The sequence below is a fragment of the Marmota flaviventris genome, chromosome 2 (assembly GCF_047511675.1).
Source record: "Marmota flaviventris isolate mMarFla1 chromosome 2, mMarFla1.hap1, whole genome shotgun sequence".
In the NCBI taxonomy this organism is placed as follows: Eukaryota; Metazoa; Chordata; class Mammalia; order Rodentia; family Sciuridae; genus Marmota; species Marmota flaviventris.
The window spans coordinates 65,793,493-65,818,920 of NC_092499.1; the positions used below are offsets into that span (position 1 = coordinate 65,793,493).

Here is a 25,428-nt window from a genome sequence, read left to right on the forward strand (position 1 = left end):
AAATTGGCACAATGGTGCCTTTACATGGGAAATAGGATTTCTAAGAATTGGAAAGTAGGTGACCTTCAGCTTGAGGCAAATCAGCGAAATGGTACTAGCATTAAAGCTTCTTAAAAATCCCTACCATTTAAATTGTTCTTGATGTACACGTGAATTATAAATGGCTGAAGTATGCCAGCTGAGTAATAACTCTGCTTAGCATGATAGTGATTAACATCTCTATAGCTCCCCAAAGTATCTGAACATTGTATAAGAATCAGCTTGTCTTGCTATAAAATCCATAAAAATAAAAGAAGTTCAAACCTTCCTATTTCCTTTTCACCATTTTCAATTAAGGTATGCACAAACAAGACTCAACCTGTTGCTAATTTGGTTGTCAGAACTAACCATTTGACCACAGAGGCTGAGGTGGAATAAACAGGTAACCATGAATATTTTCAATGAAAACGCTTTGGTGGAGAATTAGGATTTGGATAGGCTGCTCAACTGTCATTGTCTGTCCTGTTAGAGTTGTTCAGGAATATGTTGTTTACCTTGTCCTCATGTATCTTGTCCCTGTTTTAAGTCAGCATATAGACACTTTAGTTTAGTCTGTTCTCGTCCTCTTATCAGTGAAACACTGATCCTTTCTTTGGCTAGGGTCAACAATTTACAAAATTGTTGCAGAACTGAGCAAAAGGCCCACATAGGATAAAAAAAAAAATCAGTCACCATGGAAACCACCAATATTTTCCAACAGTTATGGCTTTCAAAGTATGAAAACTTCAGTAAACAAAAAAAATTCAATTTCCATGCATACACCAAATGCATACACCAAAGGAGCACCTGTTGTATTTTGGTAACATTTTGATGCTAGGAATTTTTATAAAACTTTCTTTGATGTTTCAAATATAGAAGTAAAAATTTTGTGTCAATCTTTAATACATCCAGATTCTATTCCCCATGTGGCATGTTGGCTGGCAAACTTCTTGGAATGGGCCATCTGAAGTTAAGTCTTTGTATTAAAAAGCTCACACAACCTGACAAAGTAAACAAACGGACTAACTTTCATAATTGGCAGAAACTCTTTCACCAATAAATTCTTCTAAGTATTTTCTAGTCAGTTCCCCTTAAAAAAAAAAAAAAAATAGGATCATACTTTGTTGCCCAGGTTGGCTTCAAACTCCTAGGCTTAAGTAATCCTCCTGAAGCAGGTCTGACTATAGCTGTACACTAGAGCACCCAACTCCAAAAGCTTTAATGAGTTACATCTAGTCCTGGGTTGACTAGGATGAGTTAAGATTGATCTGCAGAGTTTTGTTTTGTTTTGTTTGGGGCACTTTACCACTGAGCCACATATATTTAGAGACAGGATCTTGCTGAGTTGCCTACGGCCTTGCTAAGCTGCTGAGACTGGCTTTAAACATGAGCCCCTCCTGTCTCAGCGTCCTGAACCACTAGGATTATAGGTGTGCACTACCGCGCCCGGCTGACCTATGTTTTAATAGATGTTCTTAGGGCTAGCAGTAAAGTTCAATAACTAGTACCTCAAATATCCTAAGAGATTAAATCTACAAACACACCAAAGTAAATCAAGATTTTCTACACCGGACTACTGTAGCTGTACCATCAGATATATTACCTGTGAAATTAATTTTGTGCATATACTTTTATAACAACTAGTTCTTGAAGATAAAATGTCAAAAAACCCACTATAACTGCATTCAGACAGATCTATATTCTGTTATAAAGAGAACCAAAGATCTATGTGGTACCTAGCAGATATTTTAAAGGGGGTGAAAATATATCAAAAGTTGGGTAATGATACTCAAAATAAGTAAATCAAAGAAGCAGCATCTTTAAATACAAACATACTTTACCATCTTGAATCAAACTCAAGCCAAGTGGTTAGTAGATCAATAAGGACCCAGTATCATAAACTCTCATAACCACAAGTTGTCATCAATCTCAAATAGGTTAAAAGGCACATAACAATGTAATTCTTTAATTGCATTTTAAGGCTTTACACCCTCTAAGGGTCAATATCACTGTGATTGAGTTAAAAATCATTTTCTCTTAAAAGGGTTTGTTGTACATATCCTTTGATAACTTGCTCTTATATTTCTGCATCTAGACCAAAATAAAGATAAAAGAATTAGGGTCTTATCATTCAGAATGCTTTTAACTGGTGACAAGAAGGAAGAGGCCTATAGTTAAATATCCCAGAAATTTATTTGATGTTTGCTTTAATACATTTTATATAGAAAGATTGGGATTGTTATTGTTTATTTTGGGGGCCCCTGGTAAATCTCACGGAGGCACTGAACTACAAAGGGTGCCAATCTGGAGACATCAGAAATGGAAATCACAAGCCCAATTTTAGGACTGTTCTAAGCTCAAAGATTTTCTCTCGTGAAATTGGGCTGCTCCCTTAAAAAACGTGTCAGAGTTACTGTGTGAAAACAGCTGACATTTAGGAGGACATTTCATGTTTTACAGTGTTGGAATACTTAAATACTTGGAAATAAAAAATATTCGGCTTTGAAGTTTTCAATACTGGAAAACTTTCAAGTCTAGGGTTTACAGCCAAGTCATGTTCCTCAAATTAGACTATGCTTCCCACAAAGTTAATCTTCAGCTTTTGCTTCCATTTCTTCTGCATCATCATCTCCATCCACTTCTGCATTTTCTCTCTCAAGCCTCTCCAGCTGCCTTGCAAGTTCAGTCTCATCTGTATCTGTGACCACCTTGGGCTGTGGAAGCAGAGGCATAATTTCAAAGTAGTTAAACAGCAAATTCAATTTCAATACTACCATTGCTTAATGTTTTAACTCTTTTCCCTGCCCCAGTACTGGGGATTCAGACCAGGGCCAGTCTACCATTGAGTTACATCCCCAGCCCTTTTCTGAATTTTACTTTGAGGAGGGTCTTGCTAAGTTACCAAAGTTAGCCCCGAACTTGTGATCCTCTTGCTTCAGCCTCCCGATTAGCTTGGATTACAGGTGTGCACCTGGCTAATTTTAACTCTTAAAAAAACCTTTCCTTTCTTAACAACTGTCATATCTATTCACTTTTGAGTGTTGACTTAACACTAACAAATTCTACTAGTTAAAAAATAGAAGAAATTTGAGAAGTACAAGAAAAAGAACTGTGTATTAAAATGGAACTTTATTTTCCATCATCTTTATAATCTAAAACTGTTATCAGTGGATATTACTCCAAGACCAAAAATGTCTTACAAAGAATGTATCTTCTGGGCAAAATAAATTACTGTTCCTTTTCAGAGAAAGAATCATACATATATACACACAAGTACATAGTATGGAAATTATGTTTCAATTCTTGTTGAGCTGAGGGAAAGACAAGAGCTTATTCCTAATTCTAAGGTCCAATTTTAAACATCCCACATTCAAATTCTAACAATAAATTTCTCATTTCTACTGTCTATTTTCTCATTTCTACTGATGTAACATCATCAGTGAATGCAGGCCTGAATGTCCATCCCACAAAAACATTCTATTATCTATAAAGCCCTTTTTAGGAACTCTCTGAATCAATGATCATTCTATATTTAGTAGATTTACAATCCTAAATATATTCAAAAGGCAGTGATCAGGTATTTTGGAATAAAAATCATTTATAGGTGACTCAAGTTTCCTACAAACTTTAAGAACAAAGGAAAAATGAAAGCACTGAACTCACCTCCATTTGAACATTGAACACACCCCTCTTTTCCTCAATCTTTTCTTTGATAACAGCCATAGCTTGATTGAGGACAGAGAGACCTTCTGTCCTCTCCAGGGTTGTCGTGGTCATCACATACCGAGGAGGAGCTATTAGATTAATCTAAAGAAGACAAAAACTCAATTATGAATGTACCTATACAACACAACTACTAAGATGTTTGAGGATTTGTTTATTAATCTCCTGCACTAACAAATCATCCCAAAACTCATCTCTCAATTCTGTAGGTTAGCAATTTGGAATGTTTATTAATGTAGCAAAAGCTAACTGATATAATGATATTATCTAGTATCATGATACAGTCCACTACAAGACTATGAAAAATTATGATTTGGGGGTCTATGGTGGCTGACCTAACTATAGTTATCATTAGCACAATGGTGCTAACTGCCTCTAAACTGAAGAAATCCTTAAGACATTCAATTTTAAGAACATAAAACATGATCTTTCTCATGTGTAGTGCTGGGGATTCAACCCAGGGCCTTGGGTGGAAGAAGACTCACCTTGATGGGCATTGTTTCTGTAGAACAATTCAAACCTGCTCTCAGGGCTTCTTTTACAGCATCAATGCCTTCATAACCATAACAAGCCACTTCAATATCTAAAATTATAAAAATCCAAAAACTGATACCAAAAACACAAGAAACATTTAAAGGTTTAAAAGAATCAGAGATATAGCAAATGTACTAGCATTCAAATGCTTATGAAAAGGTCCATCATCCTATCAATTAGAAATCAATCCCATTAATTTTCACAATTAAAAATATTTGACTATGTAGTAAAACTATCTTATCTATATTAAACCACCTAATAACAAAACTATAGAAGACAAATTTAACAAACACTTTAATAGAAACCTGTCTAGAATTGCTTAGGAATTGCTATTTGACCTAGCAATTCTTAGGAATTAGTCCTAAAGAAAACTATGTAAATGAGTAATTTATGAAATATTATCCAGCTATCAAAAAGAACAAGATTCTTATGCTCTGCAAGGAAAGGTACCAGTGACAACAGAAAAAGTTAGGTGGTGGAAATTCTACATGGTATGATTCAAGTTTTGTAAACAAAAATTATATATGACTGTAGACCACTTTTTTGGGGCGTGGTGGTGATTGTGGTGGGGAATGAACTTAGGGCCTCTTGAAGCATGCACTCTACTATTGAACTACATCCCTACTCCTAGTGTATGTTCTTATATAGTATTTGTATAGGAAAAAATATCTCAAAGAAAATATTTCCAGCTATTAGCAATCATTCAGTCCAGAATCATAGTCTATTGAAATATTTTTTTTTTTGCTGGGCGCGGTGATGCATGTCTGTAATCCCAGCGGCTGAGACAGGAGGATCACAAGTTCAAAACCAGCCTCAGCAAAAGCAAGGCACTAAACAACTCAGTGAGACAAAATTGGGCTGGGGATGTGTCTCAGTGGTAGAGTGCTCCTGAGTTCAATTCCTGGTATTAAAAAAAAAAAAAAAAAAAATTTTTTTTTTTTCCTTTTTCACCCATGGTGCTAGGAATCAAATCCAGGGTCTTGCACACACTAGATAAAGTACTCTACCACCAAATCACACACCCTACTTTAAAAAGAGGCTAACCTCAAGTTAGCTGGACTCATGACAACAATATATACATTTTATGACTCTGAACAAGCAAAAATAACTTCTTGGACTGGGAATGCAGCTCTGTAGTACAGTGTTTGCCTAGAATGCAAGGGACCCTGGGCTTGATCTCTAGTACTGGAGAAGGGGAAAAGCACCCAAATCTCAAACTTTTCTTATTGTAAAAAATATTAGAATAATTTATACTCGTAGATGCAGAAACATACTCCTTGATAAATCAAATTACTTAACAGCTTTTTTGGAACATGCAAAATATTTTAAAAAATTATTTAGGAAGTCAATTACCTGCTCGAATTTTGACAGCTTGTGGGGTCAAACGCCTATTAATATTGTTAATAAGTACTTCCCGTTCATCTTCATTCAAATCTAAACTATCCAAAATAGATGGATCTCTGATTAAAAAAAACAAAAACAAAACAAAGGGCAAGGTTACAATATCGATAGTTATGAACCATGACACAATACACCACAGAACAATGCATGTAACAATAAAGCACTGGCTTCAGTGTCAGAATTAGAGTTGAAAAGCTGGGCATGGTGTTATATGCCTGTAATCCCAGTAACTTGGCGGGGTGAGGCAAGAGGATCACCAAGTTTGAGGCCAGCCTCAGCAACTTAGCAAGATCTTGTCTTAAAAAAAAAAAAAAAAAAATCATGGCTATAAGAATGGTAACACCTTAACAAGCAAAGGGAAAACAGTTACAGAAAGTTATGATAGATAAGGAATGGCATGAGTAAATATCAGGTCTGTATAACATGGGGTATAGTTAGGATGCTGAAGGAAGACAAATGAATACAAAGTTGGCAAATGACATATGTTTCATAAAAGAAGAATCATCTATCAATAAATTATCAATAAACGTGAAAAGCTGCTAATAACAATATGCATGCTCACCAATAATCAGGATCATGCAAATCAAAAGGTATTAGCAAAAGGAAAAAAAAAATCTTGAGACACACACCAAATGGTGTTGAGAATAAGGGGATATAGGAATATCTACAAAGTTGTTAGAGGGAATTCAAATTAGAGAAACAATCTGAAGAGTAATTTTGAAAATCAAATCAATAATAAGAATACACGTGTGTGTGCGCACATACTCACACCTATGCACACATAATCTGATGACTTGAAAATTCCATTCCTGTGTACATATCCTAGAAACATGTACACATGTACATGGATATTCACCATAATACTGCTTGAAAATAGAACGAAAGAAAAAAACCCCCTAAATATCGCTTAATTTTTTTTTGGTACTGGGGATTGAACCCAGGGGCACTTTACACTGAACCACATCTCCAGTCCTTTTTTTTTTTTTTTTTAATTTAATTAATTAATTAATTTATTTTTTTGAGAGAGAGAGAGAGAATTTTTTACTATTTATTTTTTAGTTTTCAGTGGACACAATATCTTTATATAGTGCTGAGGATCGAACCCAGTGCCCCACACATGCCAGGCGAGCCCGCTACCGCTTGAGCCACATCCCCAGCCCATCTCCAGTCATTTTTATTTTTTATTTTGAGACAGGATCTCACTAAGTTGTCCAGACTGGCCTTGAACTTAGAACACTTGTGGTCTAAGCCACATAAATCACTGGGATTACAGGTGTGTGCCATTGTGCCTGGCTAAATATCTCTTAATAGAGGAAAGACAAAGCATATTCTCAAAATGAAATATTATATGGAAATTAATATGGATGTAGTAGGTATACATCTATTTGAAGAAATTCTGCTCAGTAAAGCCTTATAAGGCAAAAAGATACAAGAGATTAAATGTTAAATATACAAATTATTCTACGTGACTTTTATGGATATGTGTACACGTTGCAAATCCCTTATCCAAAATTCTTAGAACCAGAAGTGTTGTAGATTTTTTTCAGATTTTGAAACATCCGCATATACAGAATACAGTATTTTAAGGGAGGGGATCCAAGTCTAAACATGAAATCCAATTACTTTTCATATATATCTTACACATATATCCTGAAGGTAATTTTATATAGTATTTTTAGTACCTGTATTTTTTGGAGTGTGTGTGTGAGGTACTGGGCATTGAACTCAGGGGCACTCAACCACCGAGCCACATCCCCAGCTCTATTTTGTATTTTATTTAGAGACAGAGTCTGGCTGAGTTGCTTAGTGCCTCACTTTTGCTGAGGCTGGCTTTGAACTTGCCTTCTGAGCCACTACGATTACAGGCATGTGCTATTGCGCCTGGCAGTGTACCTAGATTTTGACTGCATCCCATTACAGGAGATCAGGTGTGAAATTTTCCACTTGTGGCTTCATGTCTGTGCTTTAAAAGATTCAGATTTTGGGGTATTTTAGATTTTTGGATACAGGATGCTCAATGAAATACAATGAATACAATGAAACCATAAAAACAAAATGATAATGATACACACTAGTAATTTCAGAATAGAGGTTACCACTGATACATGAGGGGAATGGGTCTAGAGAGGAAAAGCACTGTTTCTAATGATTTCAGAAGTTTAATTTCTTAATTAAAAAGAAAAACATGAAGCACACACAGCAAAGAATCAGCATTAGTTAAACCTGGGGAACTGCTACACAGGTTGATGAAGCCAGAGAAGAGTAAAAGGGAGTAATACATGCCAAGGCTTAATGGTAATGGAGGAGGTGCTGGAGACAAAAGCTAAAGGGGCAAGCTAGGACCAGTGATGACAGTGAACCAGAAAATATACTGACTGCCTAGGTGTGGTGGCACACACCTGTAATCCCAGCAATGCTTAGGCAGGAGGATTCTAAGTTTGAGACTAGCCTCAGCAACCTGGAGAGACCCTAAGCAACTTAGTGAGACCTGGTCTCAAAATAAAAAATACAAAGGGGCTGGGGGTTTCACTCAGTGGGTTAGGGTTCAATCCCTGGCCAAAAAATAAAATAAAATAAAAAATAAAAGACTGGGCTGGGGATGTAGCTCTATGGGAGAGCACTTGCTGGGCATATGTGAGAATCTAGGTTTGATCCTCAGTACCATAAAATAAAAAAATAAAAAAAAATAAGTAAAAAAAAAAAAAAAAAGAAAGAAAAGAAAAAGAAAAAAAAGGCTGGGCATGGTTGGCATGTCTCCAATCTCTGTTGACTTGGGAACTTGAGGCAGAAGGACTGCATGTTCCAGGCTAACTCTGGCAACATAGTGAGAAACTACCTAAAAACAAAAAACGAACAAAAATGCTGGAGATATAGCTCAGTGGTAGAGCGCCCCTGGTTCACTCCCCTGACTGCAAATAAAGAAATGAAAATGTACTGATCAAAGAGTGCAGAACAGAAGAATAAACAGTGCTTAATGGTTAACAGAACAAACTCTGGATGGAGCCACAATGTCTGGGATTGAATACTGGCTCTATGATTTGTTGGCTTGGTTACCTTGAACAAATTATTTACTCTTTTCCTCAATTTCTTCAACTATACAGTAGGGATAATAATGGCACTAAACCACAGATTGTTAGAATTATGAGAAGTTAGCTATTATTATTATTATTCCCACCTTTCTACAATGTGATTAAAAAAAAAAAAGTCACATGAAGACAAACTGGAATGGTATGCTGGGGGCTCTACTAGATCCATCCAGGTCTTGCTCATCCACTCTAAAGTTTATACGATCAACACATCCTGGCAGCAAAAAGGCTGGAAAGTAATCTTAGTGGTGAGGCAGCTCTAGAGCATTAACATCTAGGAAGAACTAAGAGGTAAAGAAACAGAGACATCAACTACAGAAAACTGAAAGATTCTGGCTGCTAAATGAAAACAGTGCTTGCTAGAATTTGAGGGAAGGTCAAACATTTTTTTTTTTAAAGTATAAATCAAAGAAACCAGAGAATATTTTTATGCTGATGGAGCAAAATCAACAAAGGGAAAAGATGAAGATCAAAGAGGAAGTAACAGAAATCACTGAGCAGGAGCTGGGCACAGGGTAGCAAAGATTAGATTGAACAGGAAGGAAATGAATTCCAGGAGCACAGAAGAAAATAACAGGTAGGACAGAGATAAGTATGTTCATCATAGTGGGCATAAGTGGAGAAGTGTCATGGTTTGGATATGAAGTGTCCTCAAAGACCCATGTGCTAAACGCTTGGTCCTCAATGCAGCAATGGAGCTTATGAGAAGTGATTGGATCATCAGGGCTCTGATCCTGTCAGTGGGTAAATAATTTGAAGATATTATTGGGAACTATAGAAGTGAGACCTGGTTGGAGGAAAGTCACTGGAGGTATGCCCTTGGGATCTGTATCTTGTCCCTGACCCCTTCTTCTCTCTCTGCTACTTGGCTGCCATGAGGTGAGCAACTTTCTTCTGTTACACACTCCAACCATGATGTTCTGTCTCACCTCAAGTCCCAAGTCATGGAGCCAGTCAACCACTGACTGAAATCTCTGAACTCTTTCCTCCTCTGTTGTTTTTCTCAGGTTATTTGTCACAGTGATGAAAAGCTAACATGAGAAGTCCTTGTGCAATGGCTTCTATTTTCTTTGTAAAATAAAAAGGGAAGTGAACACACCAGCTAAGAGTGAGAGAAGAGAGGTAGAGTGTTTCTGACAAAGAACATAGAAAAGCTCTAAAACAGTCACTATAAAAATGGGAGGAAGAACTGACAAACAGCAGAGAGAATGTGAGGCAGCAGTGAAGATCCAGCAGAGGTTGGAAACCATGAATATACAGTGGCACCAACCTGTGAAACTGATTTTTCCTAGCAGCACTCAGCAGTCTATAAGTACACAGAAAGAAAGCAGGAACATCAGTCCAAGGCTGGATGTAACAGAAGGGAAAACAGGGCAAAAGCTCATGATATTGACAAGAAAGTTCTTGAAATGATAGTTCATGGCATCTACACTGGGTAAGAAAGAGAAGGCAGGAAAGGGTGAAAAGACAAAGAAAAAAAAAAAAAAAACAGGTTTAGAGTAGAGAGTATAAACCTAGTGAGTATAACACAAAAAGGAAGTACACAATTTAGGGTCCTAAGACTTGGAATAAGCATTTATAATATAAGAATTTAAGAAACAGAGTAGGACTAAGTGGGAGCCAAGACAGAAAGAACAGAATATGCATACATGCCAAGGTGGCACACACTTGTAATCCCAACTGCGAGGGAGGCTGAGGCAAGAGAACTCCAAGTTCAAGGACAGGCTGGGCAACTTAGTGAGACTCTGTCATAAAATAAAATAGGGTTGACGATGTGATTTAGTTGGTAGAGCACTTGCTTATCATGTGTGAGGCTCTGGGTTTAATTCCTAGTAACTAAAACACATGGGTGCACACAAATAGAATATGTGGATTAAAGGTTTTAGAGGCACAGCAAAACCTGCTGATAAAAAGGCCCAGAGTGAAACATGGAAGAATGGCTAAAGTGGCATGGTTGAAGGTCAAAGAAATGAGGTAAAGTAAATAAGAAATTATAATTTTGGATGAGATATCCACACTGGTCTGAAGTCATCTATAATAAATAATGAAACCAGGAAATAAAAAATAATGTATAATGGAGTAGTGTTAGATGAAAGCAAATGGGTTATGAACTATGTAACTATTGTATATGAAATTACAAAGACTTGACTATGTAGGATTGTCCTAATGCATGGGGCTTTCGTTTAATTTTTTGGTACCAGGGATTGACCCAGAGGTATTTTACCACTTAGCCATATCCCCATCCCCCCTTTTATTTTAATTTTGAGATAGGGCCTAGCTAAGTTGCGGAGGCTGGCTTTGAACTGGCAATCCTCCTGCCTTGGCCTGCCAAACTACTGGGATTACAGGTGTATGCCACCATGCCCAGCTAGCATGGGCCTTTTTGTACTTAAGATATTTTTATCTAAATATGGCAAGGACTTAATAAATGGATGGTGTGAGTAAAATGCTGGGCTATCAACCTGTATGCCAGACCCAACAGCTGACATATCAGTACAAGCAGAATCAAGGTGTTCTTACGAGACTGCATGCTTAAATGCATCATAGGCACCATAACCAGGTCTCTTGTATTTGTCATCAAAGACCCAGGCAGTCCTCTGGAACAGGCTTTCCAGTTGCTCATCCTTGGTATATTCTAATACCTCAGCAACATGACGAAGAATGCTATAAACCTAGAAACAGAATTAAAAGCTCAATAATTTCAAGAAAAGAAATCTATAAAAACGTTATTGCTACATTTCAGTAGATAGCATAATTTGACAGTAATTCTTTAACAACAAAAGTTCTCCATACTAGCTTTTTTGAGCTAAAAAGAAATATTCACTTTCTCATAATAATGTATTCAAGTGAGTATAACACATAAAGGAAGTACACAATTTAGGATCCTAAGACTGGGAATAAGCTTTGACAATGGGACCAATTAACATCTCTGAATTTGTTTCATTTGGGAAAGGGAGCTACTGCAAAGAGCTCTTACATGTATCAGATATATACAAATACATACTCTAAATAGAAAATTGGTGTATAAACATAAGTTCTTATTACTCCACATGAAAACATAGAACCAATTGAAACTTTAAGATTTCTTTTTCTCTGCTATCATGTAACAATTATCCTTCAGCATCACTCACTTGCAAAACTACTTTTCTAAGCTCCCCAAAATAACACAGGATTTAAGAAAAGAAAAAGTATTTGTTTTTCACATATACTTTTTAGTTGTAGATGGACACAATACCTTCATTTAATTTACTTATTTTTATGTGGTGCTAAGGATCAAACCCAGTGCCTCACACACGTGCTAGGCAAGCACCCTACCACTGAGCCACAACCCTAGCCCTGAGGAAAAGTACTAATATTGGCTGTTTCATTTTATCACCTTATCATTCTGGCAACTTTTTTTTTTTTGAGACAGATGAAGTCTTGTTGCATTGCTCAGGCTGGTCTTAAACTTGTAGGTCCAAACAATTCTCCTGTCTTGGCCTCTTGAGTAACTGGGGCTATAGGTACATGAAATCGTGCTGGGCAAGTTTAACAATATAAGGGAGACCCCCCCCCCCCCCCCCAAAAAAAGAGGAATGTCTTAGAACATTCCTCAAACTTGGTGGGACTTGAGATTCTGCATTGCTATTAAGTAGTGGGGTAATGCCAATGGCCCATGTTGCTGCTCCAAAGACATTATGAATGTTAAGGTCCTATTAAAAAGACATTATACTGATAGTATTTTCAAAGATATAAACCATAATATATTTTACTGATGTGGGAATGCATTAGTAAAACAGAGACAAAGAGAGACCTAGATAATAGTCTGATGGGCATTAGACTTTTTTTCTCTTTTATTGAAATTTAAAAAATTGGAACATTACTTCCTTGGTATTTTATCTAGAGGACAGGACCGCACATGACAGAAAGGAACAAAAGATACCAGTGGAAAACACAGAAACCATAAACAATGGTATTAAGAAAGGAGGGTCCTGGGGCTGGGGTTGTGGCTCAGCGGCAGAGAGCTCGTTAGCATTTGTGAGGCCCTGGGTTTGATCCTCAGCACCACATAAAAATAAATAAATAAAATAAAAGCACTGTCCCCAACTACAACTAAAAAAATAAATATTAAAAAAAAAAAAAATAGAAAGGAGAATCTGAACTGAGGGTATAGCTCAGTGGTAGAGTGTGTGCTTAGAATGAACCAGCCTTGCAGTCCACCCCCAGTATCACAAAAGGAAAGAGAGAGAGAGAATGATCAACCGCCTTATTAATAACAGGTTCCTGTTTTGATATTTTAACATTTGTCTCTGCTACCTTTACCTGAGAACAGTGTTGAAAGATAAGAACTACATTTTACACATCCCAGTCAGAAATAAGCTAAGCTGGTGGAATGTGATGATCATTATTATCCAAAGTACTTCATCCAAAGTATGAAGACAGGAATTGGTGTGAATATACTTTGTATACAACCAGAGATATGAAAAATTGTGCTCTATATGTGTAATAAGAATTGTAATGCATTCCACTGTCATATATAAATAAAAGATAAAAAATTAAAATTAAAATAAAAAAAAAAAGAAAAGAAATAAGCTAAGCTACCACATGTGGTGGCATATGACTGCAATCCCTGTTACTTGAGAATCTAAGGCAGGAATATCACTTTTTTCCCCTCTTTTTGGTGTTGGGGGATTGAACGTAGGGCCTCACACATGCCAGGAAAGTACTCTACCACTAGGTCATATCCCCAACCCTAGGAAAGCCTACTGAGTTCAAGAGTAGCCTGGGCAACATAGCAAGACCCTATCTCATAAAAATAAAATGGGAGTTGGGGTTGTAGCTCAGTGGAAAAGTATTTGCCTAGCATTTGTGAGGCACTGGGTTCGATCCACATTAAACAACAACAACAACAACAAAAAATAAAGGCATTCTGTTTACCACTACCAGAGTTAACTTATTCTATAATGGCCTCAAAACACTAACTTCTAGTACTGACTTGAGAACATTAGATCACTAGAAATGCTTTCTGGTAGTGGCTTGATGAGATAAATAACATTGTAATTGTACTTTTCTGGAATTAAGTCTTCAAATTAGATTTCCATTAACACATAATTGAAAATAGAGTAACAAAAAAATGAAAGTTTTTGTTTTTCATTTTTCTGCCAGGAAAGGCATATGCTGATATTTATTAAATACAGTGCACAAATTTGACTCAAAAATGAACTTACGGTTTTAGATTTTGTGAATTTGTCTTCACATTTGATTGCTTCCTCTGGAGAAACTCTTCTTTTTGACAAATCGATATATCCTATGAGAAAATTTTGGAAAAAATCATCAAGTGCCAGCATACCATTCTGACCAATTCTTACAACCAAGTTGATTACTATAATCTTACAATTATTCCTCACTAAAATCTTATCAACAAAAACTGTGTAAGAAAGATGAGAGATTCTGATCTGTTTTCAGAAATGTCTTTTAAAACAGTCTCTATTACTTTGGTGGAGGAAATTAGCTAGTCAAATGACTCTCTTTCCTCTACTTTCTTCCCTGAGCTTTTACAGAGTAGAAAGTCACTCTGATTTGGTTTAGTTTAAGAGGTTAACCTCAACAGAGGTCACATACAGACATCAAAGGAACATATTAAAATTATCATCTAGCAAGTGACTACCATATCCAAGTGATAATGATAGACGCTTTACTTAAGCACCTCATTAAACTCTTACAACAATTCTGCATAGTAGATCTTTCTTCTAGGTTAACTTGTCAAGGTGCATCTGTAATCCCAGTGGCTCAGGAAGCTGAGGCAGGAGAATCACACGTTCAAAACCAGCCTTAGCAATTTAGCAAGGCCCTGTCTCAAAATAAAAAAGGGCTGGGGATGCAATGGTTAAGCACCCCCAGGTTCAATCCGTGGTACAAAAAAGAAAAATAAGTTCTAGTGTGGCAAAAACCCGCAAATTTGTTCCTTGTTAGGATTTCCAGTGCAATGCTAAATAACAGTGATGAGAGTGAACATTCTTGCCTTGTTCTCTATCCTAGAAGAAAGTCTATCTGTAGTTTTTTTCCTAGACACCCTTTATTAGATTAACAAAATTCCCTTCTATTTCTAGCTTGCTAACTTTTTATTAATGAATGAGTATTGAGTTTTGTCAAATGCTTTTTTACATTTATTAAAATGAATGACTGGAATTCCTTTGACATTGTTAATGTACCTGGACTGTTTCAGATTCTGAGCATTTCTTTCCTCAAAAAAACCATGATTTATACATAGTAAACTTCACCACTTTAGTGTACAATTCTGAGTTTTGTTAAAAAATACAGTCATGTAACCACTACAATCAAGAACCACTAACCCTTAAATCACTGTAAAAAAACCGAACAGGTTTTGTTGTGAATATACATTTTAATTTCACACGGATAAATACCAAGAAATTGGTATTGTTGGGTTGCATAGTACATGTACTTAATAACTGCCAAATTGTTTTCTAAAGTGCATGTACCATTTTTGCATTTCCATAAGCAGTTCGTATCTATCAGTTTTTTTAAAAAATATATATTTTTTAGTTGTAGGTGGACATAATACTTTTATTTTATGTATGTATATGTGGTGCTGAGGATCAAACCCAGGGCCTCACATGTGTTAGGTGAGCATTCTACCACTGAGCCACAACCCCAGCCCCCCAGCCCACACTTTTTTTTGAGAATAGTCTCACTTGTTGCCCAGGCTGGACCCCAAACTTCTACACTCAAGCAATACTACTACCTAGACTCTCAAGTAGCAGGGACTATAGATGTATACCATTGCATGCCCCAACATCATTTTGTTTTGTGGTGCTGGGTATCAAATCCAGTGTTATTAATGTGTATTTCCTAATGACTAATCTTGTTCAACATCTTTTCATATGCATATTTGCTATTCATTTCCTTCTTTGGTGAACTATATATTCAAATCTTTCTCTCATTTTTTAAATGAGTAGTTTAGGAAAATATTTTAGGTTGTTAAAATAATCTGGTTTGTTTTTATCCCATCCAGTTGTCCTACCACCATCATTTAAGGGAGTTACTTCTACTCAGTTACTTCTGCACTTCTGTTGATCAATTATATTAATAAGAGTATAATCAAGTTTTTTCTCCCTTTTTCCTCTCTTTCCAGTACTGAGAATTGAACCCAGGGATGCTCTAACACCAAGCTATGCTTCCATCCCTTTCCATTTTTTATTTTGAGACAGGGTTTAAGTTGCTGAGGCTGTTGTGATTCTCCTCCTGAGCCTCTAATGTAGACTGGATTACAGATGTGTGCCACCATGCCCTGCTACATAAAGTTTTGAGTGTTAAACCAACTGCATTGCATTCCATATACTCTACTTGGTCATGCTTTACTATCCTTTTTATACATTGCTGGATTTGCCTTTTTTAAAAAATTTTCTTTATATTGCTAGGGGTCAAACCCAGAAACAGAGTGCCTGCCCTGCATGTTGGGCAAGCCCTTTTTTACCTCCTCCTCCTCCTTTTAATATTTTACTTGTGGGTAGACACAATACCTTTGTTTATTTATTTTTATGTGGTGCTGAGAATCGAACCCAGTGCCTCACATATGCTATGCAGATGCTCTACCACTGAGCTACAACCCCAGTCCCTCCCCTTTCTACCTTCTTACAGTCAAAACCTAGATAACTGTTTGCAGATTTTTAATGTTTTCTAACACAAGCAATTAAAATTATAAACTTCTCAAGCCTTCTTTAATATATGGATTATTTAGATGAGCTTTTTTTTTTTTTTTTGTGGTGTTAGGGAACGAACCCAGGGCCTTGTGCATGTGAGGCAAGCACTCTACCAACTAAGCTATATCCCCAGCCCATTAATTGTGCAAATACTTATTTTTTCCACTCAAGATATAATGATATTGATTTTAAACCAAGTTCTGGTGTGATCCAAGAACATACTTTGTAGCTAGGCGTGGTGAAACATGCCTATAATCCCAGTGACTGAGGAGGCTGAGAAAGGAGGATCATAAGTTTGAGGCCAGTCTCAGCAATTTAGTGAGACCCTGCCTCAAATTAAAAAATTTTAAAAAAGGGATAAAATACAGTTGTAAAGCACCCTGGGTTCAACGCTCAGCACTCAACCCAAAAACATACTTTATATGTACTATTTCAATACTTCCAATGTTGAAATCATTGCTCAAATTATCCTCTATCTTGGTGAATATGGCATGCACACGTGATAAAATGCATATTCGTTTTCTGGAAGTAATGTTCTCTCTATATAACAGTCAGGTAAAGGTCTTTATTGGTTTTCTTTTTTTAGTGTAGTTGTTCTATCAGCTATTCAGAGTTTCAGCAAGATCCTGTCTCAAAAAAGGGATTGGGGATGTGGCTTAGTAGTTGAGTGCCCACCTCTGGCTTCAATCTCTGGTGCATTTACACAAATCTAGATGGCCTCACTATATTGCTGAGGCTGGCTTTAACTTGGAATCCTCCTGCCTCAGCCTCTTGAGCTGATTACAAGCATGTATCATTGTGCCTGGCTAAACTCATCACTATCTTTTTTTTTTTTTTTTAATTTTTAATATTTATTTTTTATTTTTCGGCGACACAACATCTTTGTTTGTATGTGGTGCTGAGGATTGAACCCGGGCCGCACGCATGCCAGGTGAGCGCGCTACCGCTTGAGCCATATCCCCAGCCCCAACTCATCACTATCTTAAGTGATAAATAAATGTTTTTTCTTTAATATAGATCCCTATGATAAAGTTAATAACTTAAACACAGTAAGAGATTAATAATAATAAAACAGAATAATTAGAACACCATTGTATAGTAAAAGTTATGTGAACATAGTCTCTCTTGAAAGAGTTAAGACAAATAACATTTATGGAATGTGAATGGTTAGGAAACCATGGAAAGTGAAACCAAGGAAAAGGGTGGATTACTGTATTAACTATATTTTCTGTATTCTTTTTTATTTATGTTTATTTCTATTACACACATTAGCAAATGCTTTACCACTAAACTATACTTGCAGCCCATGAATTCCTGTTTTTTTTTTTTTTGAGATGGGGTCTTGCTATGTTTCCCAGGCTGGCTCCAAAGTGAACCTCATTCCTCAAGTAGCTGACTATAGGCATGAGCCATCACACCTGGCTTCTAGTTTATATATTCTGACATTTGTGGCTTCAATGACTAGAATAAGAATGTCCCTTAAGACTAGCCCCAAATCAACCCAGGAAATACCAGACAACAGGCAGAAGCCTACAACTTAGCCAATTCTAAGTTGTTTATCCTGCCTTGGCCTAGGATTTCCCGCAACTCCTTCTGCTTTCTGACTAAAACTTCAAGGTATGGCATGGCATGGGAATACCCCTTCTCTCAAGAAATATAATAAAAATCTTCCTTTGATGGCATTGACCTCTCTGTGCCATCAGTCATCTTCAACAAATTAAAATCTTAAGTGTACAAAAAAGACAAACACAATACTTCCTCACAAATGCTAGGCAAGTGCTCTACCACTGAGCTACAACCACAGCCTGATAAATGAATTTTAAAAAAATTAATAAGAGGGGTAAAATAGTATTTTACAATTACTCACATATTTCTCATATTTTTTTTACCGTGAAGAATTTCCTTTATCATTTCTTTATTTATGCACGTGTGTGTGTGTGTGTGTGTGTGTGTGTATATATATTTAGTTGTAGGTGGACAGAATATCTTTACTTATTTGTTTTTAAGTGGTGCCAAGGACGAAACCCAGTGCCTCACACATGCTAGGTAAGTATTCCACCACTGAGTCACAATCCCAGCCCCCGCTTACTATTTCTTATAATGCAGCTCAATTCAGCAATTGATTCTCTTAGTTTCTATTTACCTGAAAATGTCTTTGTTTTGACTTTCATTAATCAATATTATCTTAGGATACACAATTCTCATGTGACAAATTTTTTTCCTTTCATTGGCTTAAAAATATTAGGCCTCTATTATTTCCAATAAGAACACCATAGTAATTTGTATCAGCATTCTTATGTATGTAACATGTTATTTTCTTCTAGTTATTTTCAAGATTTTCTTTCCTAGTAAATTTGGTGTGCCTAGACATAGTTTCATTAGCATTTACCCTGTGTGAAGGCTATACTTTGCAAAATTTACTTTTCTAAACAGATATAGAAAACTTTTGGCTGTTACTTTTTCAAACATACTTTCTGCCCCCTTTCTCTTGTCTCTTCTATTATAATAGAGCTTTTGATATTGGGTAGATGATTGAGGCTCTCTACATATTTTTGTACCCCTATCTTTTCTGATTTGTTTATTTTCAATGAACCATCTTCAAGTTTCACTGAGCCTTCTGTTTTCTTCAATCTATTGTTAGCCCATACAGTGAATTTTTCAGATATAATTTTCAGTTATGATTTATATTTATTTCTTCTTTAAAAAGTTTTAAACTTCTCTAAGATCTCATTTTGTTCATTCCTTACAAGTATATTTTCCTAATATCTTTAAGCAGTTATAACATCTGATTTTAAATCTTATCTCCTAATTCCATCATTTGGATCACTTCTGAGCCAGTCTTCAGTGACTGCCTTCTCTTTCTAGAGGTTATATTTTCCTATTTCTTTGTATGTATATTAAGTCAACTTTACACTGCTGTGACCAAAAATATCTGACAAAACAACTTAAAGGAGGAGAAGTTTATTTGGGACTATTTGAGAGGTTCAGTCCATGGTTGCCTGATTCCACTGCTCTGGACCTAAGATCAGGTAGAATTATCATGGCAGAAGGGCCATAATAGTTACTATCCAGCACAATAGTTCAAATTATTAATTCTTCAAATGGATCAATTCACCAATTAACTCACAGTCCTTATAAACTAATCACTTCACCTTTTTAACATTCCTGGCACTGTCACATAGGCTTTTGGGAAATACTTCATACCCAAACCATTTAACAGAATGTTTAGCAATTCTGAACGCATCCTGGACATTGTTGAGTATTTGGCAGAGACTCTGGATTCCTGTGAGCTACTCTTTTTTTTTTTTTAAAAGAGAATTTTAATATTTATTTTTCAGTTTTCAGCAGACACAACATCTTTGTTTGTATGTGGTGCTGAGGATCGAACCTGGACCGCACGCATGCCAGGTGAGCGCGCTACCGCTTGAGCCACATCCCCAGCCCCCTGTGAGCTACTCTTAAGAATAGGATCCCAAGTTCAAAGCCAGCCTCAGCAACTTAGCAAGACCCTATTTCTAAATAAAAAATAAAAATGGCTGGGGATGTGGCTCAGTATTTAAGTACTCCTGGGTTCAATCGCTGGTAACGGTACCCCTGCCCCCATAAAAAAAAATGATTTTTAAATTCCACAACTCAGGAAGCTGAGGCAGGAGGATTGTAACTTTGAGGCCAGGCTTGGCAACTTAGCAAGACCTTGTTTTAAAACAAAATACAATAAAAATGGTTAGGGAGTAGCTCAGTGGGATACTGGGCACAATCCCCAGTATCCCAATTAAAAAAAATATATATTTTAATAGGCAATTTACTGTCTGTGGGAAGTAACTGAAATCTTCAGATTTTAATCCTGTTAGGCTGCTTGCTTAGACACTACTCTCATGTTAGTAGTTCATGGGTCAGCCAGAGATTTGGGCAGAATTTACATACAGACTTAAGGGGTCTTCCTTTGTGGATTTCTCCTTTAATGCTATCATTATCTTTAATCATATCATAATGCTATGATATCTTTAATGCTATCATTACTACCATTTTCCACCTGCTATGATTGTCTAAAATACAAAACTGCAAAATATAAAACATCCAGTGTAGTTCCTTTCTTCAAAGTATTGACTTGCCTTCAGTTTTGGCCTGCTTTTGCTTTTTTCTCATTGTCTTTTGGTAGCTGTATTTTTATGTGTCCAGGGTTTATATATGTACATAGTCCTGATAAATAGCTCTTATGTTAAAAGTTTCATCTAATAGGACCCTAACCCTTTTGTATGGGCTCTTCTGCACTGATTTTTTCTTTAATCCTACCCTCTAGGATCCAGATCTAGATCTTCCCCTATCAGAATATTCAAAATCTCATTTTGAATAAAAACACACTGATTTATTTAACAAGTCTCCATTTTGATTGTTTCTTTTTAATTAATACTGTACAAATGCTGCTTAGAAATAGTTATATGTATTTAGCCAGGCACAGTGGCACAGCCTGTAATTAAATAAACAAATACTAACCCAAGTGGTCTTGCTTAGATGGCTAACTGACATACTTCTCCAGCAACTTTGGTTTATAAAAAAGAAAGAAAGGAATTTTTAAACAGTAGTACACAAATTAAAAATACATATATTTAAAAATAAATTGAGTTAAATTCTTATAATTATTTTATTAATTTTTCTCTCCCACTCCTTTTGGGTAGTATTGGGGATAGAACCCAGGGCCTTGGCACATGTTCTTGAGCTGAATTACACCTCCAGACTATAATTTTAAAAGTTTTAAGATATTTTTCTCTTACCTTTTTCTTTGTCCACTCTAATAACAACCACACATTCATTCCTGCCAATTCGGATGAGTTTGTTTATAGAACGGATACGCCGTCTGGATAATTCACTGAGAAGAATCATGCCTTCAATGTTGTTGTATTCTAGCAAGCTGACATAAGCTCCCATTTCAGCAATGGACCTTACATTCACCATCACTACATCTTCCACTTCAGGAAATTTGTGTTGGTAAAATCTACAACTTAGACCCGGCATTCTGCAATTTAAGCAAGAGAATCAAATTAAGTGTTCAGTTAAGGTCAAAATAAATGTCAATTTTCTACATTTTGCCAGCGAAAGTAAATAAAAGATAAATATAGTTATTTGTTTTCTCATCTCTTTGAACTTCTTAAATAGTATCAGAAAACAGATGGGTATCCAGGAACCAAGCTTTAATTTTTATTTTGCTCTACCTTTTGTAAGCTTGGGTGATCCTTTGCCATGAGTTTTAGCGAAATCATAAAAAATAATGACCATCTATAAAGTACTCTGAGACTTAAGGATTAAAGGAATATTCAAGAATAAAATACTATTTTATTACTACCACTTTAAAGAATATGAAATGATGGGAAGCATCACCACTGTTATAAACTTGTCAGCAAAATCCAAGCTACTCTTTCTCCGAGTCAGTTAAGATTGCATGTTACCACCCAATAAGTAAAGGGAAGAATTTTCTGACAACTTAACCCTTAGCCAATATACCAATGATATATACAATCTTTTTTATTTTGTAGTGCTGGGAAATGAATACAGGGTCTCAAGCACACCAGACAAATGCTCCAACCCTGAGTTACATCTCCAGCCCATTATCACTTATTATAGCCAAAATTAAAGTATCAGATATCAAGGAAACCAAAACCTAAAAATTTATTAATAACAAAATGTTTAACAATTTTTTTCCTTTTAAAACACACTTTCCCCTCTAATTTTTATTTTGTTGAGAACCCAATTTTGAGAACAGCTTTATAAATCTTCGTTTACTACAAAGTTCAAGTTTCTCTCAACCTCTAGGCTACTTTCAGTACCACCTTTCTTATGATCCATAAGCTGGCATTATGTCATGGGTAGAAGTATATTTGAACAAAGAGGCTCTCAAATTAATAGTGGCTGATGATTTTCATGTTTTTCTATTAACCTTAACCCATTTACTGTTGGCAGAGTTCAGAAGACAGGGAGAAATAGGACAGAAAAGCCTAAGAAAAATCTGTGAAAACTTATTTAATAATATTTTTGTTAACAGGGAAATATGGCTGCCAATAACTGACTTTAGGCAGACCACCTACATTCAGCATATGGAACACCAGAGTTATGCTGCAGTGCAGTAATAGAGCTGCCACCTGTCACCCATGTACACCTTACCACTGGGAAGATATCCATGGGACTTATATATCCTTCCATTAACTACCAGGTCTTATATGATCTGGCCACCACCTATCTCCTTGAGGTACCACTTTCTCACTTATTTCCACCATTTTACAGATAAAGAATTTGAGGCACAAAAACAACTTGCTCTTTCATATACTGATACCTATGAAGTTTGGATCCAAAGTCTTTGTTCTTATAAATCAGTATATATTTTTTCTCAGTATTACTGGCAAATGTGTTGCAGTAAAAAAAATCTTAAACAAAAAGCAACTTCAATATAGATATTCAGTGTTGGTAGCATATACTACAAATTCAGGCAAACTATTAGCATCAATCTATCTTGTTTAACAAAAAACAACATATGTGGCAGTGAAGTATTTTTCTTGTAGCTTGACAACATAAGGATTTAGCAAACAAAGGAAGCAGACACTCAATGGCCAGAATTATCCACTAAGAAACAGCTGAAATGGTTGTTTCATTTTAAAACAGGGCTCTTTCAGGGGTGAGGGAGCAGCTGTTGTCAAATATCTGTACATAATTATATTTGAAAGTTTAAAGAGTCTCAAATAGATACCAAATTAATGATATGGAGCAATTTTTAGAGATTTAACAGATATCAACTACATTTTCTTTTTTTTTTTTTTTCACCAAGTTTCTCCAAAAAGTAAAAGTGATGCTTTCAGGGAAACAAGGTTTAATTTAATGGTTAACAAACATAGGAAGTTAGAAAATAGGGTAAGAGAATCCTGAAAAGAGATATAAAAACTACTTCTTTAGGAGGCAAAAAAATCTCTTCCTAACATACAGAATAATGTAATGCTGCCAATGATGTTATTCATAGCAATGAAGGAAAGTAGCTAGTCACTACAACCATCTGCATATTGTTTAATAGATTTGAACATGGCATCTTATGAAATGCTAGTAACATTTTTTAAAGTGAGTTTAAAAAAAAAAAAAAAAAAAAGCTTCCCCCCGCCCCCTCAGGAAAACAGAAACCACACTAGATATTTACTTGGCCTTTCCTATCATTTTCAAAACATTCAGATTTTTTAAATTTGGACTTCAACAAGTGTCAAGTCAGGCCAGTAGCCCCCTTGTTCTGCCCTACTTACTATCTATAGTTGCTAGGGAAAGGTTCCCTTTGAACTGTTTTTCTCATCAATACTTCACAGGTTTGTGAAGGTGTCAATTGAAAATATATGTAAAAATATTTTGAAAAGTGTATCATACTACCCTAAAATTCAAAAAGGCAAACGAAGTATCATTTCTATTTTATAACTTAATTTGTTAATCTACTAGGTACTATACATTACTGATATAAGATTCTTACCTAAGGAATTAAATATAAAGTATGCAAACAATTACAATATAAAGTACTACAAAAGACATAGTGAAACAATCAGTTAACAGGGAGCCAAGAAATAGAAATATTAAATGACTTCCTCAATGATAAATGCATACCAATTACTAAAGCAAAAGCTAAACTCAAGTCTTCTGACATTAAGTCTGGAGTGTCTAACTAGAGAGCTTCAATAGGCCAAAGCACTACACAGCTATGTGTTCTGATATAAAAGAAACCAATTACCTTTTGAAAGATAATAACCAAACTTCACACTAATTTCAAATACTCTGCATTGTCAGTAATGTTGCCAGTGGTCGGTAGGACTTATCCCTTAAACCAGGGCATGGTTAAGTCACCATAATGGATACAGAAGTCTACATTCCTTTCCAGTGTATTGTGTTGGGAAAACTCATGCGCCTCTAAAATAATTCTTGGTTTGTAAGTGCTATACAAACAAAACTTTCAAACTGTCTCAATCGGGAGAAGAAAGTTAAGACTTCTTTGTCAAGTCCTTTCTAAAAAAAAAAAAAGTGCTTCTTGCTTAACAAAAATTAAAGCAGCCTAAGTTTGGCGGATAACTAAAGGGACCGTACGATGTATAGGCATTTAACTCTAAAATTTTGGCTTTTAGTTATGCAAAATTCTAAGACGTTAGAATTTTGCATTCTCACAGTTTCCAAAATGAGACGAACAGATACTAACAATATTCAAGGGATAATTCATTCTACAGAAACGCACAACTCGAGGGATAAGGTATCTTAAACTTCAGTTTTAATTATCAGATTAATAAACTATTCTACGACCCAGCTCTTTTCCGCATGGGAGCCCATTCTACTGGTTGTCTGAGAGAGTCAGGTATGAATTCCAGAGAACTGGGAAATTTCTGGCAATATCGCTGGGCGGGAGAAGTGGGGACATACAGATTTAAAATAATTCTCAGACTAGGAAAAGGGCCAAGCGCTCAGCGCCCCGGAGCAGGGATGGGGTGTCAGGGCGTTTTCCCGAGATCGCCCCACCTCGGGGCATGCTCTCTTTAAACATACTGAAGAGGGAGTAAAATCCACTTGGCCCACTTTCCTTCCCGAGATTTCTCCGCTGATACAACGCTGGCTCTGGCACACAGGAAGACGGACACAGAGCCGGAGAGGAGGCCCTGACTGAATCAGCGGGCGGTGGCGATGGTGTCCAGACACTTCCCGCGCCGGGTCGGGAAAAGGAGGGGGAGTTAGTTCGGGGCCTACCCTGTCGACCACTCCTGTCAGTAGACAAACTAACGTGAGTTCTCGGGTAAACCGAACTGCGGGATTAGTCACCTGAGGTATGTGTGTGAATCCCGCACTAAAGTCCCGCGTGGAGCTCTTTAGTCCGAACGATCAGACTTGGTAGATCCGTACCAGCCGCCCAGCCGCCGCAGCGTGCGCCTCGCACAACCCCAGCGCGCATGCGGAACCACCTCGCACCA

General features: G+C 36.4%; 1 protein-coding gene across 1 annotated transcript; it reads right to left on the reverse strand.

Moving 5' to 3' along the window:
• Window positions 1–2,192: 2,192 nt before the first annotated feature.
• Eif2s1 (eukaryotic translation initiation factor 2 subunit alpha) lies at window positions 2,193–25,415 on the reverse strand. The gene is made up of 8 exons (XM_027929514.3): window positions 25,280–25,415; window positions 21,235–21,476; window positions 13,970–14,049; window positions 11,283–11,434; window positions 5,629–5,735; window positions 4,227–4,324; window positions 3,682–3,825; window positions 2,193–2,732 (listed from the first exon to the last, which is right to left on the reverse strand). The coding sequence occupies exons 2-8, from the start codon at window positions 21,473–21,475 to the stop codon at window positions 2,607–2,609; spliced, it is 948 nt and encodes a 315-aa protein (XP_027785315.1). The 5' UTR covers window position 21,476; window positions 25,280–25,415; the 3' UTR covers window positions 2,193–2,606.
• Window positions 25,416–25,428: the final 13 nt, after the last annotated feature.